Source organism: Lepus europaeus, chromosome 11, assembly GCF_033115175.1.
Source record: "Lepus europaeus isolate LE1 chromosome 11, mLepTim1.pri, whole genome shotgun sequence".
Taxonomy (NCBI): Eukaryota; Metazoa; Chordata; class Mammalia; order Lagomorpha; family Leporidae; genus Lepus; species Lepus europaeus.
Window position 1 is genome coordinate 10,834,208 of NC_084837.1, and position 13,525 is coordinate 10,847,732.

The 13,525-nt window shown below is 50.2% G+C and overlaps 1 protein-coding gene across 2 annotated transcripts in view; it reads left to right on the forward strand.

Moving 5' to 3' along the window:
* TJP1 (tight junction protein 1) overlaps positions 1–13,525 on the forward strand; it is a 252,979-nt gene that overhangs the window by 13,786 nt on the left and 225,668 nt on the right. For both annotated transcript variants that reach the window (XM_062204982.1, XM_062204983.1), the window contains exon 2: positions 3,474–3,606. In XM_062204982.1, coding sequence (XP_062060966.1) covers positions 3,474–3,606 — 133 coding nt within the window. The remainder of the gene's footprint in view (positions 1–3,473; positions 3,607–13,525) is intronic.

Here is a 13,525-nt window from a genome sequence, read left to right on the forward strand (position 1 = left end):
GAATTGGTAATCTATATTTGTAGTGGGAAACCCTGTAATAGTCCTTTTTACAGAAAGGAACAGTTGAGCAAGACAAAAATATAAGAAGGACTCAGAGAAATTGAGTTATCAGGCCGGCGCCGTGGCTCAACAGGCTAATCCTCCGCCTTGCGGCGCCGGCACACCGGGTTCTAGTCCCGGTCGGGGCACCGATCCTTTCCCGGTTGCCCCTCTTCCAGGCCAGCTCTCTGCTGTGGTCAGGGAGTGCAGTGGAGGATGGCCCAAGTCCTTGGGCCCTGCACCCCATGGGAGACCAGGAGAAGCACCTGGCTCCTGCCATCGGAACAGCGCGGTGCGCCGGCCGCAGCACGCTACCGCGGCGGCCATTAGAGGGTGAACCAACGGCAAAGGAAGACCTTTCTCTCTGTCTCTCTCTCTCTCACTGTCCACTCTGCCTGTCAAAAAAATAATAATAATAAAAAAATAAATAATTGAGTTATCAAATAATAAAATGATGTATTGGGGTCACAGGTGCTCTGCTTCCAAACCAGCTCCCTGAACATGCTCCGGGGAAAGCAGCAGAAGATGGACTGAGTACTTGGGTCCCTGCCTCCCTTGCAGGAGACCCTGGTGGGGTTCCTGGCTCCTGGCTCAGCTTGTCCCAGACTCAGCTACTGTGGCTATTTGGGGAGCAAACCAGCAGATAGAAGATTGATCTCTCTCTCTCTTTCTTTGTTACTGCATTTCAGATAAATAAATTATAAAAAATAATAGAATGATAATGCTGTCTGTATTTAAAGACTCTCAGATGAGCATTCTCATATCTGTTGATGGAAGTGTTCACTGGGAGAACTTTTTAAAAAGATTCTTTTCTTAACATTTGCTTAAGAAGCAGAGACAAAGCCCTCATCTGCTGGTTCTCTCCAAATGCCGGCAACAGCCACGACCAGGCTCTCACGTGGGTGGCAGGAGCCCAGCTACTTGGGCCCTCACTGCTGCCTCCCTGGGTGCACATTAGCAGGACGCTGGAGTCAGGAGCCTGAGCCAGGAGTCAAACCCAGGCACTAAATCACAGCTACAGAGAGAGAGGGAGAGACACAGAGAGAGCTCTTCTATCCGCTGGTTCACTCACCGCATGGCCACAATGGACAGGGCTGAGCTGGGCTGAAGCCAGAAGCCAGGAGCTTCATCCACATCTCTCACGTGGGCCATCTTCCACTGCTTTTCCAAGGTCATAGCAGGGAGCTGGATTGGAAGTGGAGCAGCTGGGACTCGAACCAGCACCTATGTGGGATGTTGGCTTCTCAGGCTGTGGCTTAACTTTCTATGCCCCAGGACCTTGGCTTTTTATCTGCTGGGCCAAAAACCCACCCCAGCAGAACCTTTGTGAAAAGCGGTGCCTGTCCAGTGTGGGAGGTTCCCACGTCTGCCCTTGCTCTCCTACTCCCAGCACCCTCTGCTGCGCGGCTGTACCTGACAATATCATCACGGGTGCCCGTTGCTGGATGGCCTATAGCAAACACCTGAAAACAAACTGAACGCCTACCAGTGGGGTGGTGGTTGAGGAAGTTACGGTCCATCTGTATATGGCATCCTGTTTGGCCATGATGGGTGAGGTATTTCTATATAGGTCATTATGCAAAGAGCTTTGAGGTATGTAATAAGGTGCAGGAAAATATGAACAAGTTGGCCACCTTATTAAAGAATTCCAGGCTGGCGCCGCGGCTCACTAGGCTAATCCTCCGCCTTGCGGCGCCGGCACCCCGGGTTCTGGTCCCGGTCGGGGCACTGATCCTGTCCCGGTTGCCCCTCTTCCAGGCCAGCTCTCTGCTGTGGCCCGGGAGTGCAGTGGAGGATGGCCCAAGTCTTTGGGCCCTGCACCCGCATGGGAGACCAGGATAAGCACCTGGCTCCTGCCATCGGATCAGCGCGGAGGGTGAACCAATGGCAAAAGGAAGACCTTTCTCTCTGTCTCTCTCTCACTGTCCACTCTGCCTGTCAAAAAAAAAAAAAAAAAAAAAGAAGAAGAAGAATTCCAAGAAAAAATAAGCACATCTGTGGATAAGCCTGGGAGGTTGTACCAAAAAATGTTAACGGGGATTGTCTTTGGAAAAATGAATAGGGGGAGAAGGATGGCTTCTACTTTTTATTTTTATGTCTTCCTGTACTTTTCATGTATTCTGACTATATATGGGTGTGTTACTTTTATTCTAAACCATAGGTATACCTGAACAAGTCCATTTTTGTGGTATGTACTCTAAGCAGTTAAGACCTGTGTTATCCCTCTCGGCCGGCATTTTAATTAATTAATCAATTAATTATTTTAATTTTTTTGACAGGCAGAGTTAGTGAGAGAGAGAGAGACAGAGAGAAAGGTCTTTCTTTTTCCGTTGGTTCACTCCCCAAGTGGCCGCTGGGGCCGACGCTCTGAGGCCGGTGCACTGCACCGATCTGAAGCCAGGAGCCAGGTGCTTCCTCCTGGTCTCCCATGGGGTGCAGGGCCCAAGCACTTGGGCCATCCTCCACTGCCTTCCTGGGCCACAGCAGAGAGCTGGCCTGGAAGAGGGGCAACCGGGACAGAATCCGGCACCCTGACCGGGACTAGAACCCGGGATGCCAGTACCACAGGCGGAGGATTAGCCTAGTGAGCTGTGGCGCCAGCCATGGGCTGCATTTTAAACATAAAAAATCAGTAAGTCACAAAGACCGTTAAATATCTGAGCACGGCTTTATTGCAGACAGGAGGTATGGTCATGAAATAAGGAAACTGGCCTTCGTAAACCACACTTCCAAATCAGTACTGTTGCTTTGTGCACCTTGCCATCTCTAAGAACGTAACCCAGGAGCCCAGGGCAGCTTCGCTCCAGCTGGTTTGTCCTAAGGCTGCCACCAGCAGAGACGCAGGGATGGGAGAGCAGGTGCCAGTCCTGCGTGTGTGCTTGTGTGTAGCACGAGTACACGGTGGTGCACCCTCTAGATGGCTTGAGTTATTTGCTGTTTCTTATCTGTGTTTTCTTGGTTCCGTAGTCATGCTGAATTGTGTGGATTGTCATATTTAAATTAGTAAGCCGTGCTGTTGGGCTTAACGAGAGCTCACTGCACGGAGCCTGCGCACGGTGACAGCTGGCTGGTTCGGGGCGCACCAGGTACCAGTCCGAGTGCTGGATGCGCAGCTGCCCCGAGGGGAGCAGGTGCCTCCGAGTTGCCTCCCAACTTCTTTTCGGTCTCTTACTGCTTTGATGGTCGCAGACTTGACTTTCGGTCCGTCTTCCTGGGGGAATATGTGAACTCTTGCCAAGAAGGTTTCTAAAGAGCCAGCTGTTAAGAAATAGGTGGAAACAGCATCCTGATAGAAAAGGAAGCCCCAGCTATGGTGGCTCTTGGCTTTTTGGTTGAAGAAAAGGAGCGTGGGACATTTCTAAAGCTGCCCTCACGTAATGCTGGCTTCAGACTTGAGAAATGTGTGTGCCCACCAGCCTGTCTGCTTCCTGCAGGGTAACGCCGTCCTCTGAAAACCCCAATGGTGCTACTTCCGGGGTCAGCCAAGGGAAGCCTTCTCTACGAAGAATCAAAGGGCGGCTGCACAGGAGCAAGAGCCTCGACAGCCTGGACTTCTGCGAACTCACTGTAAGTGGCCGGCAGTCCTTCCGCTACTGCTCACAGGCTCTGAGAGTCCTGATCGGTTTGTTTACTTTCATAGAAATGTAACAGGTTTATTTTGCATTTTTAAAAACCTGGTTTACCCCACAGGCCGCCAGCCAGAGGCTTTCTCAGCAACAATGCCTGAGATGCTCTTGTCCTACGTGGTTCCTGAGGGTGATCCTAATGCAACGGTGAAATAAACACTTCCCGACTCTGTAAGAGAAAGGGAATTAGGTCCCGCAAAGTGCATTTCTTAGAAAATCACAAGTCTGCACTTGATATCGTAGACACTCGGGGCTTTCTCTGTCAGGTCTTCCTGTCACTGTCCGGCTGTCGCTGTCACAGTATTAGGACAGATCCCCAACGACAGTGCTCTCTTCCTGTTCTAAGGGTTCCGGGTGAATGGTCGTGTTCTCCTCGCCGAGCGCCGGGCTGTTTCCTATGGGAATGTGGGCGGTCCATGGCTGGTTGTGGAGGAAGCTGGTTCTGGCTCGCAGAGACTCGGGGATGCCCGGAAGGAAGGCAGGCGTGGGTTTGCTGTGACAGGTGCTGTGAGCGTTTCTGTATCACAGGGGTCAGGGTCATGTGGGTGGAGCTGCAGGCTGCCGAGTAAGCCAGGCATTTTCATTTCTCTCCTTTGAGCTCTGACCTCTGACAGATCTCTGGGTTTTGTTGACCATCGTCATTAAAAAAAAAAAAAAAAAAAAAAAAACAGCTTCAAAATATGAGACTAAATTGTCTTTTTTGAGAGTGTGACTTTTGCATCTCCTCCCTATAATTGTGGAGAACAACAGTTCAGTGAATGCAGATGCTCTATTTTTATTTATTTATTTATTTATTTAAATTTTAGTAATTACTTTTCCTAAAATAATCATTATTTAGTTATTTTACTTGAAGGCAGGCATTGTGGCACAGCGGGGGATGCCCGAATCCTGTCCTGGAGTACCTGGTTGGAGTCCTAGCTGCTCCACTTTTGATCCAACTTTTTCTTTCTGATGCATCTTGGGAGCTGGTGGAAGATGGCCCAAGTACCTGGGCCCCTGCCACCCATGTGGGAGACCCAGATGGAGTTCCAGGCTCCTGGCTTTATCCCCACCCAATCCTGGCTATTGATGGGCATTTGGGGAGTGAACCAGAGGTTGGAGAAATCTCTTTCTCTGTGTCTATCATTCTTCCTTTCAAATAGATGGGGTAAAAAATCAACATTAGAAAGTGTATTTGAATACAGTTGATGACACAAGACATAAGATGGTGAAATGTGACGTATCAGATGACGTTGAACCAATAACTGAGAAAAGAATTGGAAAGGTAAAAAAATAAAAATCTTGCTACGTAGAACTAACAATTAAAGCCAATGAAAATATAAATAAGCTTCAAAAGGAAGTGACTTAAAGTGAAGCGTTGAATTCCTCGAGGAACAAGTTTGAAGTTGTTGGAATACGCAGATGGAAGCTGAAATGCTGTCAGGCTCCTTGCACTCCGTGTTGTCACTGCTGAAGCGTGCTGGAGTAAGTAATTAACTTGGCATGGCGCCAAATAGGCTCACTCGCTTCAGCAGGATCCGTCTGGTTGGCAAAGAGGTTAAGAAACTTACAGGTCGCGTGTCCCTTTTCTGGAATGTTTGGGACTAGCAGCATTTTGGATTTCAGGTTTTTTTCTTTGCATGTTGGAATATTTGCAGGTATGTGACAAGGTAATTGGGGGATGGAACCCAAGTTTCCACACAGAATTCATGTATGTTTCATACACACCTTATACACGTAAGCTGAAAGTGATTTTATACAGTATTTTTAGTGCACGTGCATTTTGACTGTAACGTGCCACAAAGGGTCAGGTGTGGAATTTTCCACCTGTAGCATCACGTCAGCATTCAGATCTTGGGGCAAAAGTTCAGATTTTTGGATTAGGACTCCTCACCCTGTGCTGCGTGTAAGGTTGCCTTCAGTTTTTCCCAAATAAAAATGGATTATTTAAGCTATGAGAAAAGCCTGGTGAATTGAATTATGCTTTTATTGTAATAAATGTTTTAAAATTATTAGTAGTCTATCCCTGACATTGCTCTATGAAATCGTTGATCTAGCTGAAGTTAGTACCCAGTCCAAGCCAGGAAAAAACCATGTTACCCAGGTTCAGTTGCCATGTGCAGAATTAGTGTCATTTAAAAAAAATTTATTTATGTATTTGAAAAGCCGAGTTACAGAGAGGGGGAGAGAGAGAGAGGGAGAGGGAGAGAGGTAACTTCCATCTGCTGGTTCACTCCCCAGATGGTTGCAATGACTGGAGCTGTGTCGATCCGAAACCAGGAGCCAGAAGCTTTTTCTGGGTCTACCACATGGGTGCAGGGGCTCAAGCACTTGGGCCATCTTCCACTGCTTTCCCAGGCCATCACAGAGAGCTGGATTGGAAGTGGAGTAGCTGGGACTCGAACTGGCACCTATATGGGATGCCAGCACTGCAAGCAGCGGCTTTACCCACTATGCCACAGCACCAGCCCCTAGCTTCATTCTTTTTGATGATCTTTCCTATTCGACTTTATTGCAAACATGAAATGTTTTAGCATCCCTGAAGGGAAGGGGTTTGATGCCAAGGGAGAGGGAAAAGTGAGGATCACAGAAGGCTAATCCCAGGAGAGCTGTGGGTCCTGCTGTTGTGGTGTGCGTAACTTTGAGTTTTCTGCCTGTGCCGCGTGCATCGGAAGGGCCCTGGTGTCCTGGTGTTCGTCTCTCCTGCGGGGAGAGGAGCGTGTCCGGCGGATCTCACTGCTGCCGTCAGTTTGAGTTTTGCACAACTCGAGTTCGTTTTCTTTCCCAGGTTTTCACAGACACGGGTGATGTATATTTATTTGACTCTGGATGTTTTTTAGATCATTAGAAAATTTTATAGTCAGCATGTTCTATTTTTAGAACAACAAACTGATTTTTCCAATCAATAAAAAAAGAAAAAGAAAAGCCTACTACATACTTTCTCCCAGGAGCCAGGAGGCTTAATACTGTAATATCCCAGGTACTTAGGTGTCTGAATAGCATCCTTGGTATAGGGATAAAAAAAATAATTCTTTCCCTATATTAAAATTTTCTCTCTCTTCTCTAAAGGAAGGAAGTGCTGTACTTTAAAGGGAAAAATGTAGAATAGATAAACATTTCATGAGTATCAAAAGTGTTCCGAGTTGATTGACACAGTTGTGTTTGTAACATAATCATTGAAAATCATGTCTGAAATCTTAACCATGGGGCCGGTGCTGTGGCTCAGCAGGTTAAGCTGCTGCCTGCGGTGCTGGCATCCTATACAGGCGCCGGTTGCACCCCCGTGGGAGACCTGGATGAAGCTCATGGCTCCTGGCTTCAGCCTGGCCCACTCCTGGCCCAAGGTGCCATTTGGGGAATGAACCGGTGGATGAAAGATTCTCTCTCTTTCTCTCTCTCCATTTCTCTGTAACTCTGCCATCAAGTAAATAAATAAATCTTAGGAAAACAAAGAGAAAACTTTAGCTATGACAGTTCAAAAGGCGGATGCTTGATAAAGTCCGTGCTGACTTGTGGTTTTAGATGGTCCTGACTTAGGAGGAAGGTTCAACCTGTGCTTTGATTTTTTTAACTTTACAATGCTTCAAAAGCCATGCATGTTCAGTAGGAACCTGACTTGGAGCTTTGACTGTGGATCCTGTCCTGGGCTAGTGCTGTGTGGGCCAACCAAGTCCCTCTGAGGGTGCTAGGTGGTGATGGCGAGTGTGGCTCCCACTCAACCCCACTGGCTCAGCACCGCCTTCGCCAGGGAACGGCAGGTGCTCTACCGGGCACCATGTTTCTGAGCTAAGAAGTGTGCTAGGTCAGGTGCACTCAGAAAATTTCCCACTTGGGAAAGTTTTCAACTTAGGGTGTATTTCTTGGGATATAACCCCTTTGCAAGCATAGGCTCATCCATATAGGAATAATGCCCTTTTTTCCTTTATTTTTTTTTATTTTTATTTTTTTGACAGGCAGAGTGGACAGTGAGAGAGAGACAGAGAGAAAGGTCTTCCTTTTTGCCGTTGGTTCACCCTCCAATGGCCGCCGCAGTAGGCGTGCTGCGGCCGGCGCACCGCGCCGATCCGATGGCAGGAGCCAGGTGCTTCTCCTGGTCTCCCATGGGGTGGCCCAAGGACTTGGGCCATCCTCCACTGCACTCCCTGGCCACAGCAGAGAGCTGGCCTGGAAGAGGGGCAACCGGGACAGGATCGGTGCCCTGACCGGGACTAGAACCCGGTGTGCCGGCGCCGCAAGGCGGAGGATTAGCCTAGTGAGCTGCGGCGCCGGCCCTTTTTTCCTTTAGGAAATAGCTTAGCCACCATAGATGTCTCTTCATATGTGTTCTAGTTAAAAAAAAAAAAAAAAAAAAAGATAAAAAATGTTGTCATTGCTCCCTTAGAATTTGTAAAAGATTTGTGTTAAAGGTATGGCTTCCTTTGACTGCCGAAGTAGACAGAGAGCCTGAAACACGGAGTTAGACTTGGCTCATAATCTCCATAGTATCATGCCTATCAAATCTGGAGAACCAATAAGATAACGTTTGTTATTTCCATTTTTCCATTCTACTTTCAGATTTTCCTAATTTTTCTTGGAAAAAACAATACAATTTTGTCCTGTTCTGGAGAAGCGCAGCCAGCTGAGCGAGGGTTCCACTCACCGCAGTCCCAAGGTCTGAGTCTCTGGTGGCAGGGAGGCAGGTTCCAGCTGAGACTGCCGGCGTGGGTCCCGGGCGGGGGCAGACTGATGCCATTCGCTCCCGGGGAGAAGGGGCTGTTGTCGCCTTCTCGGTGGGGATTAAATGGGTTGGGCATTCTTGATCGTGTTGGACACCCCACAGCATAGTTGATTGGCCTCCTCGTGTCCTGGGGGGCTCTGGAATCCATCCAGTGTCCCCATCCAATGTCCCCGCGATACACTTGGTAACATTTCTTAGACACAGCCTGGACTGGGCAAGTCTGTTCTGGGAATGTGTTTTGCCTGGAAAATCTGAGATTTGCCTCAGTGTCCTAACTGGCAAAATGCTGTATAAACCCAGTGATGGTGTCTCCCCGAGTGGAGTGACCGTCACCGCCGTCACCAGCCTGTATCTGTGGGTCCTGCCTCTGCTGGTGCAGCCGACGTTTGATCCAGTTTATCTGAGAGATGACTGTGTCTGCGCTGGACTTGTCCAGACTTTCCTCCTCGTCATCATTCCCCTAAGCAAGACAGTGGAGCAGTTGGGTTGTACTGGGTATTGTTAAGTCCTCCAGACATGATTTAAAGCCCGTGCCAGCAGGGTTAATATAGAGGACTTGAGCATCCTCAGATCTGGGTATGCACGGGGATCCTGGGATGGAGGGATGGCTGCGCCCACCTGTGCAGAGAGGAAGGGCGGCCCTGTGTCCTGAGACCTGGCCAGTGACCATTATACTCAAGCCGCTCTGTCTCACCCTGGTGCCGCTGCCTGTGGACAGCACTGCTTGTGCCCTCCTCCCTCTTGGATCCTGAATGTGTGGTTGAAGAATTTTGTGATCATTTAACAGGTAAGCAGATTGCCTGGCATTTTATAGCTTCTCTCCATCAGAATCCTCCCTCAAGTGGGGGAAGGAAGGTAATTGGGCAAAGTTCGTTCCGTCTTGGAGAGGCTGTTCTAGAATGTACGCTTAAGCGACGTGACTCCTGCTTTGTGAGTGGAAACCCAGATGCTACGGATCTCTGCCAACAGGAAAATGCCACAAAATGTTTAATGCAGTCAGTGACTGCATTAGCAGCGACCCAGCTAATAGTTCTATCGGGACGCTCCCTTATCTTGGGTGAAAGGGCCCATCCTCACTGGGGACCATCAGGCAACAAGGAGGCATGCTTCAAAGGCTCTGGGGAAGAAGAAATGATAAGATATTTGCAGTGTTACACTTATGTACATTTAGGGGCCAGTAGGTCACCTTTTGCTGCTTCCTGAGTAAAAATGGTACTATGGTTTTTAATGATCTGCAATTTTTCACATTTGAAAGAGACTTCCCGCTTGATAACAAGGACTCTCTGTGAGGTCAGCATCGTGACACTGGGGTCAAGCCACCACCTGTGATGCTGGAATCCCATGTGAGCACCAGTTTGAGTCCCAGCTGCTCCATTTCTGGTCCAGCTCTCTGCTAATGTGGTTGGGAAAGCACTGGAGATGGTCCAAGTATAGGGGCCACTGCCATCCACGTGGGAGACCTGGATGGAGTTCCAGGCTCCTGGCTGGCTCTGACTGGCCCGGTCTCAGTCATTGGCAGCCACTGGGGGAGTGACCCAGTAAATGGGGAGTCCCTCTATCTCTGCCTCTCCCCTTCCCTATATATATCTCTGCCTTTCAAATAAATAAATATATCTTTTTTAAAAAATTAAATAAATACAATTTATAAAGGAGGAATCTCCATGCAAGCTCATAGAAAATATATGCACTCCTATGAAGATGTTGATGATGAACAAGTTCCCCATCTCCTCCCGCTCTCTGGGAGCTCTCTGGGACACCTGGAGGCCTGGGAAGCCCGTTTTGGGGATTCAGCTCCCATTTGACTTTGAACATGGACTAGGTGTGCTTCTCTTTGACCCAACACGGGTGCCTGGCTGGCAAGTGAGGGGCTCGGTAGTAACAGGCGAGAAGGCGGTGGAGGGAGAGCCTGCAGGGACGGTGAGCTGCAGCCCATCTGGCTTCCCAGGTCTGGGAGGAGCCAGCCTCCGCCGCCCGTCTGACGCCCCCCAATGACCACGAGTCACCTCTCCAGTGGGAGGGCCCAGCAGCATCTGCTCAGGACACACAGCTGCTCCTGTCACCCTCAACTCCAGTGGCTTGGGTGTCCTCCATTCTTCCCATCCCACTGTGTCAGTGCAGGCGCTGGCCCCGAGGCCACAGATCTCTGCACCAGGCCCTCAGCTCGGAGGTGCGTGTTGATCCATGATCGCGTCTTGCACTTCAACTCCTCGAGGCCAGGGGGTGTATCTTGTATCCCCCAAATCCCAAGCATGACCAATGTCCACTCGTTAGATATACGTTGGTTGATTTTTGTTTGATTGCTTCATTAACTGCAGCAGCTGAGTAGAGAAAAGCTTAGAGCCCATTACATATGAAAATGGGGAGGACTGAAAAGCTAGGAGCCGTGGAAATGATGACTCGCTGGCTACACTGGCATGCCGCAGAAAGTCCATGGGGAAGTGGAATTCGAAGACAATGCACATTGTCCATGGATTTTTTTTTTTTTTAAGATTTATGTATTTGAAAGGCAGAGTGAGAGGAAGAGACACATAGAGTTCCTGTATCCATTGATTCACTCCCCAGACGGCTGCCAACAGCTGGTGCTGGGCCAGGCTGAAGCCAGGAGCTTGGCCCTCCATCCGGGTCTCCCACATGGGTGATAGCGACACAAGTACTTGGCCCATCTTTCACCGCCTTTCTAGGTACATTAGCAGGGAGCTGGATCGGGTGCAGAGCAGCTGAAACTTGAACCTTGGCTCTGATGTGGAACGCTGGCATCACAGGCAGTGGCTTAACCTACTGTGCCACAACACCCGCCTCCACGAAGAACTCTTCTGCAGGCAGATAAGGTAACTAACCTGCTTTATTGACTTCTCGTTCGGGGAATATGCACTGAGAAATAAGGGAGAAGTGTTCTGAAAAGCTAAAGCAATATGTGCTTGTAGAGGTGGAGTAAGTTTGTGAGTGATGACACAGGTGGGGGTGATGGTGGAGGTGATGATGACATGGGAGGTGGTAGTGGGGTGGGGCTGGTGCTGGGGAAAGTGGAGGTGGGAGAGGGGGATGGTCTTGGAGGAAGTGCTGGTGGGGAGATGATGCTGGTGGACAGGGAGGCATGTAGGAGACGGGGTAGGTGTAGGAGATGGGGTAGGTGTAGGAGATGGGGTTGGTGTAGGAGACGGGGTTGGTGTAGGAGACAGGGTAGGTGTAGGTGGTGATGGTGAAGGGAGAAATGATGGAAGTGGAGGTGGAGATGGTGGATAGGGAGGCGTGTAGGAGACGGGGTAAGTGTAGGAGACGGGGTAAGTATAGGAGGAAGGGTAGGTGTAGGAGGCGGGGTAGGTATAGGAAGTGGGGTAGGTGTAGGTGGCGGGTAGGTGTAGGAGGCGGGGTAGGTGTAGGTGGCGGGGTAGGTGTAGGTGGCAGGGTAGGTGTAGGAGGCGGGGTAGGTGTAGGTGGCGGGGTAGGTGTAGGAGGCGGGGTAGGTGTAGGTGGCGGGGTAGGCGTAGGTGGTGGGGTAGGTGTAGGTGGCGGGGTAGGTGTAGGTGGTGGGGTAGGTGTAGGAGGTGGGGTAGGTGTAGGTGGCGGTGGTGAAGGGAGTAATGACGGGTGCAGAGGTGGAGATGGTAGGTGATGTGGAGCTGAAAGCGATGGAGGTGGAGGTGGGGAGGGGAAGTAGGAGCTGGAGGAGGTGATGGAGGGGATGGGATTGGCAGTGGAGGTGGCAGAGGGGGTCTCGGTGGAGGTGCAGACTTGGCGGTGGTGCGGTGACGGGGCGGCTTCTGTCCTCACCGTGGGCCAGGTCTTTCCCATTTTAAGGCTGTTAGAGTGTTCCTGTTTGCAGGAGCAGAAGGCTGACCCAGTCTGGCCTAAATAAATTAGTAAGGATACTGATGACTCACATGCTGGACGTGTGGCACCAGGGTGATCCTCGGGACTAAACCCAGTGGGTCCAGTTCCATTTTCCAAGGACATTTGCACCTGCGCGTGTGCCTACAGCGACTCCCTCGGTAGGCTGGTGGCACAGCGGGGCAGCCGTTTCTGGCCCCACACTCACATGGACGAGGAAGGAAGGAGGCAGGGTCACTTTCTGTCTTTGCGAGTGTGGAAGCCCTCTCTTTCCCTCTTCCCATTTCGGTCTCGTTGGGCCTCTCCCTGGACCAGGCTCTGACCTGGTGAGTGTTATGTACTGATTTGCTCATCTGATTGCTCATTATTATAGCTAAATGATAGCTATAATAATGTAGGGAAACTTGGTAAAATACACCTGCGTGGAGCAGAAGCCAGTGAGCAGCTCTCAGACAGCAGTGCCTTTGGCGGATTCACTTAGAATCATTTACCGTAAATTCTCTTCTGGGAAGGATCACTTTTCTCACCTAGCGAGGACTCTGGGTAGGGGGCACGGGTGGTCCAGGGCGGCCCATCTGCCCTGTGATGAGCTCCGACACCCAGCCTTCTCCACCCTTCCAGGCTGCCCTCATTCTGCAGGCCTTAGGTCAGCCCTGTGGTCTCTGGGCCGCCCTGTCTCTGCCAGCCATCTGTGATGGCAGCGAGAAGCAGCGGGCAGAGTCCTTTCTCCTGACAAAGCTTTGCCTTGTGCTCCAGGGGAGACGCCCTCCCCGGGGCCATCCTCTGCATCTCCTTGGCAAGGACTGGGCACTGTTGCCATTTCCCGTTGCAGAGCAGGATGAGAAATTGGAAATGCTGGCAGCACACGGCTCCTCGGGTCAGGAATGGGCTTCTGCTTGGCAGGGGGGAGAGGGGAGCATCCTCTGTGGGTGACCTGAGCAGGTCTTCTCACCACTGTCCAGACCGGAAAAGTAACGCCACAGTGAAAGCCCATACCCTAAGTGTGATAAATTGTAATTGATGTAATGACATTTTATGAAATAGATATATTTCTTTGTTTTTTTAAAGTTTATTTTTATTTATTTGAAAGAGAGACAGAGAGAATCTTTCATTCACTGGTGCATTCCCTAAATGCTTATAATAGCCAAGGCTGGGCCAGGCCAAAACCAGGAGCCAAGAACTCCATCTGGGTCTCCCATGTGCATGGCAGGGACCCAAGTTATTGGGCCATCACCTGCTGCCTCCCAGGGTGCTCAGCAGGAAGCTGGATCAGAGGCAGAAGTGGAACTCAAACCCAGCACTCGAATATGGGAAACAGGTGTCCCAAGCAGTGGCT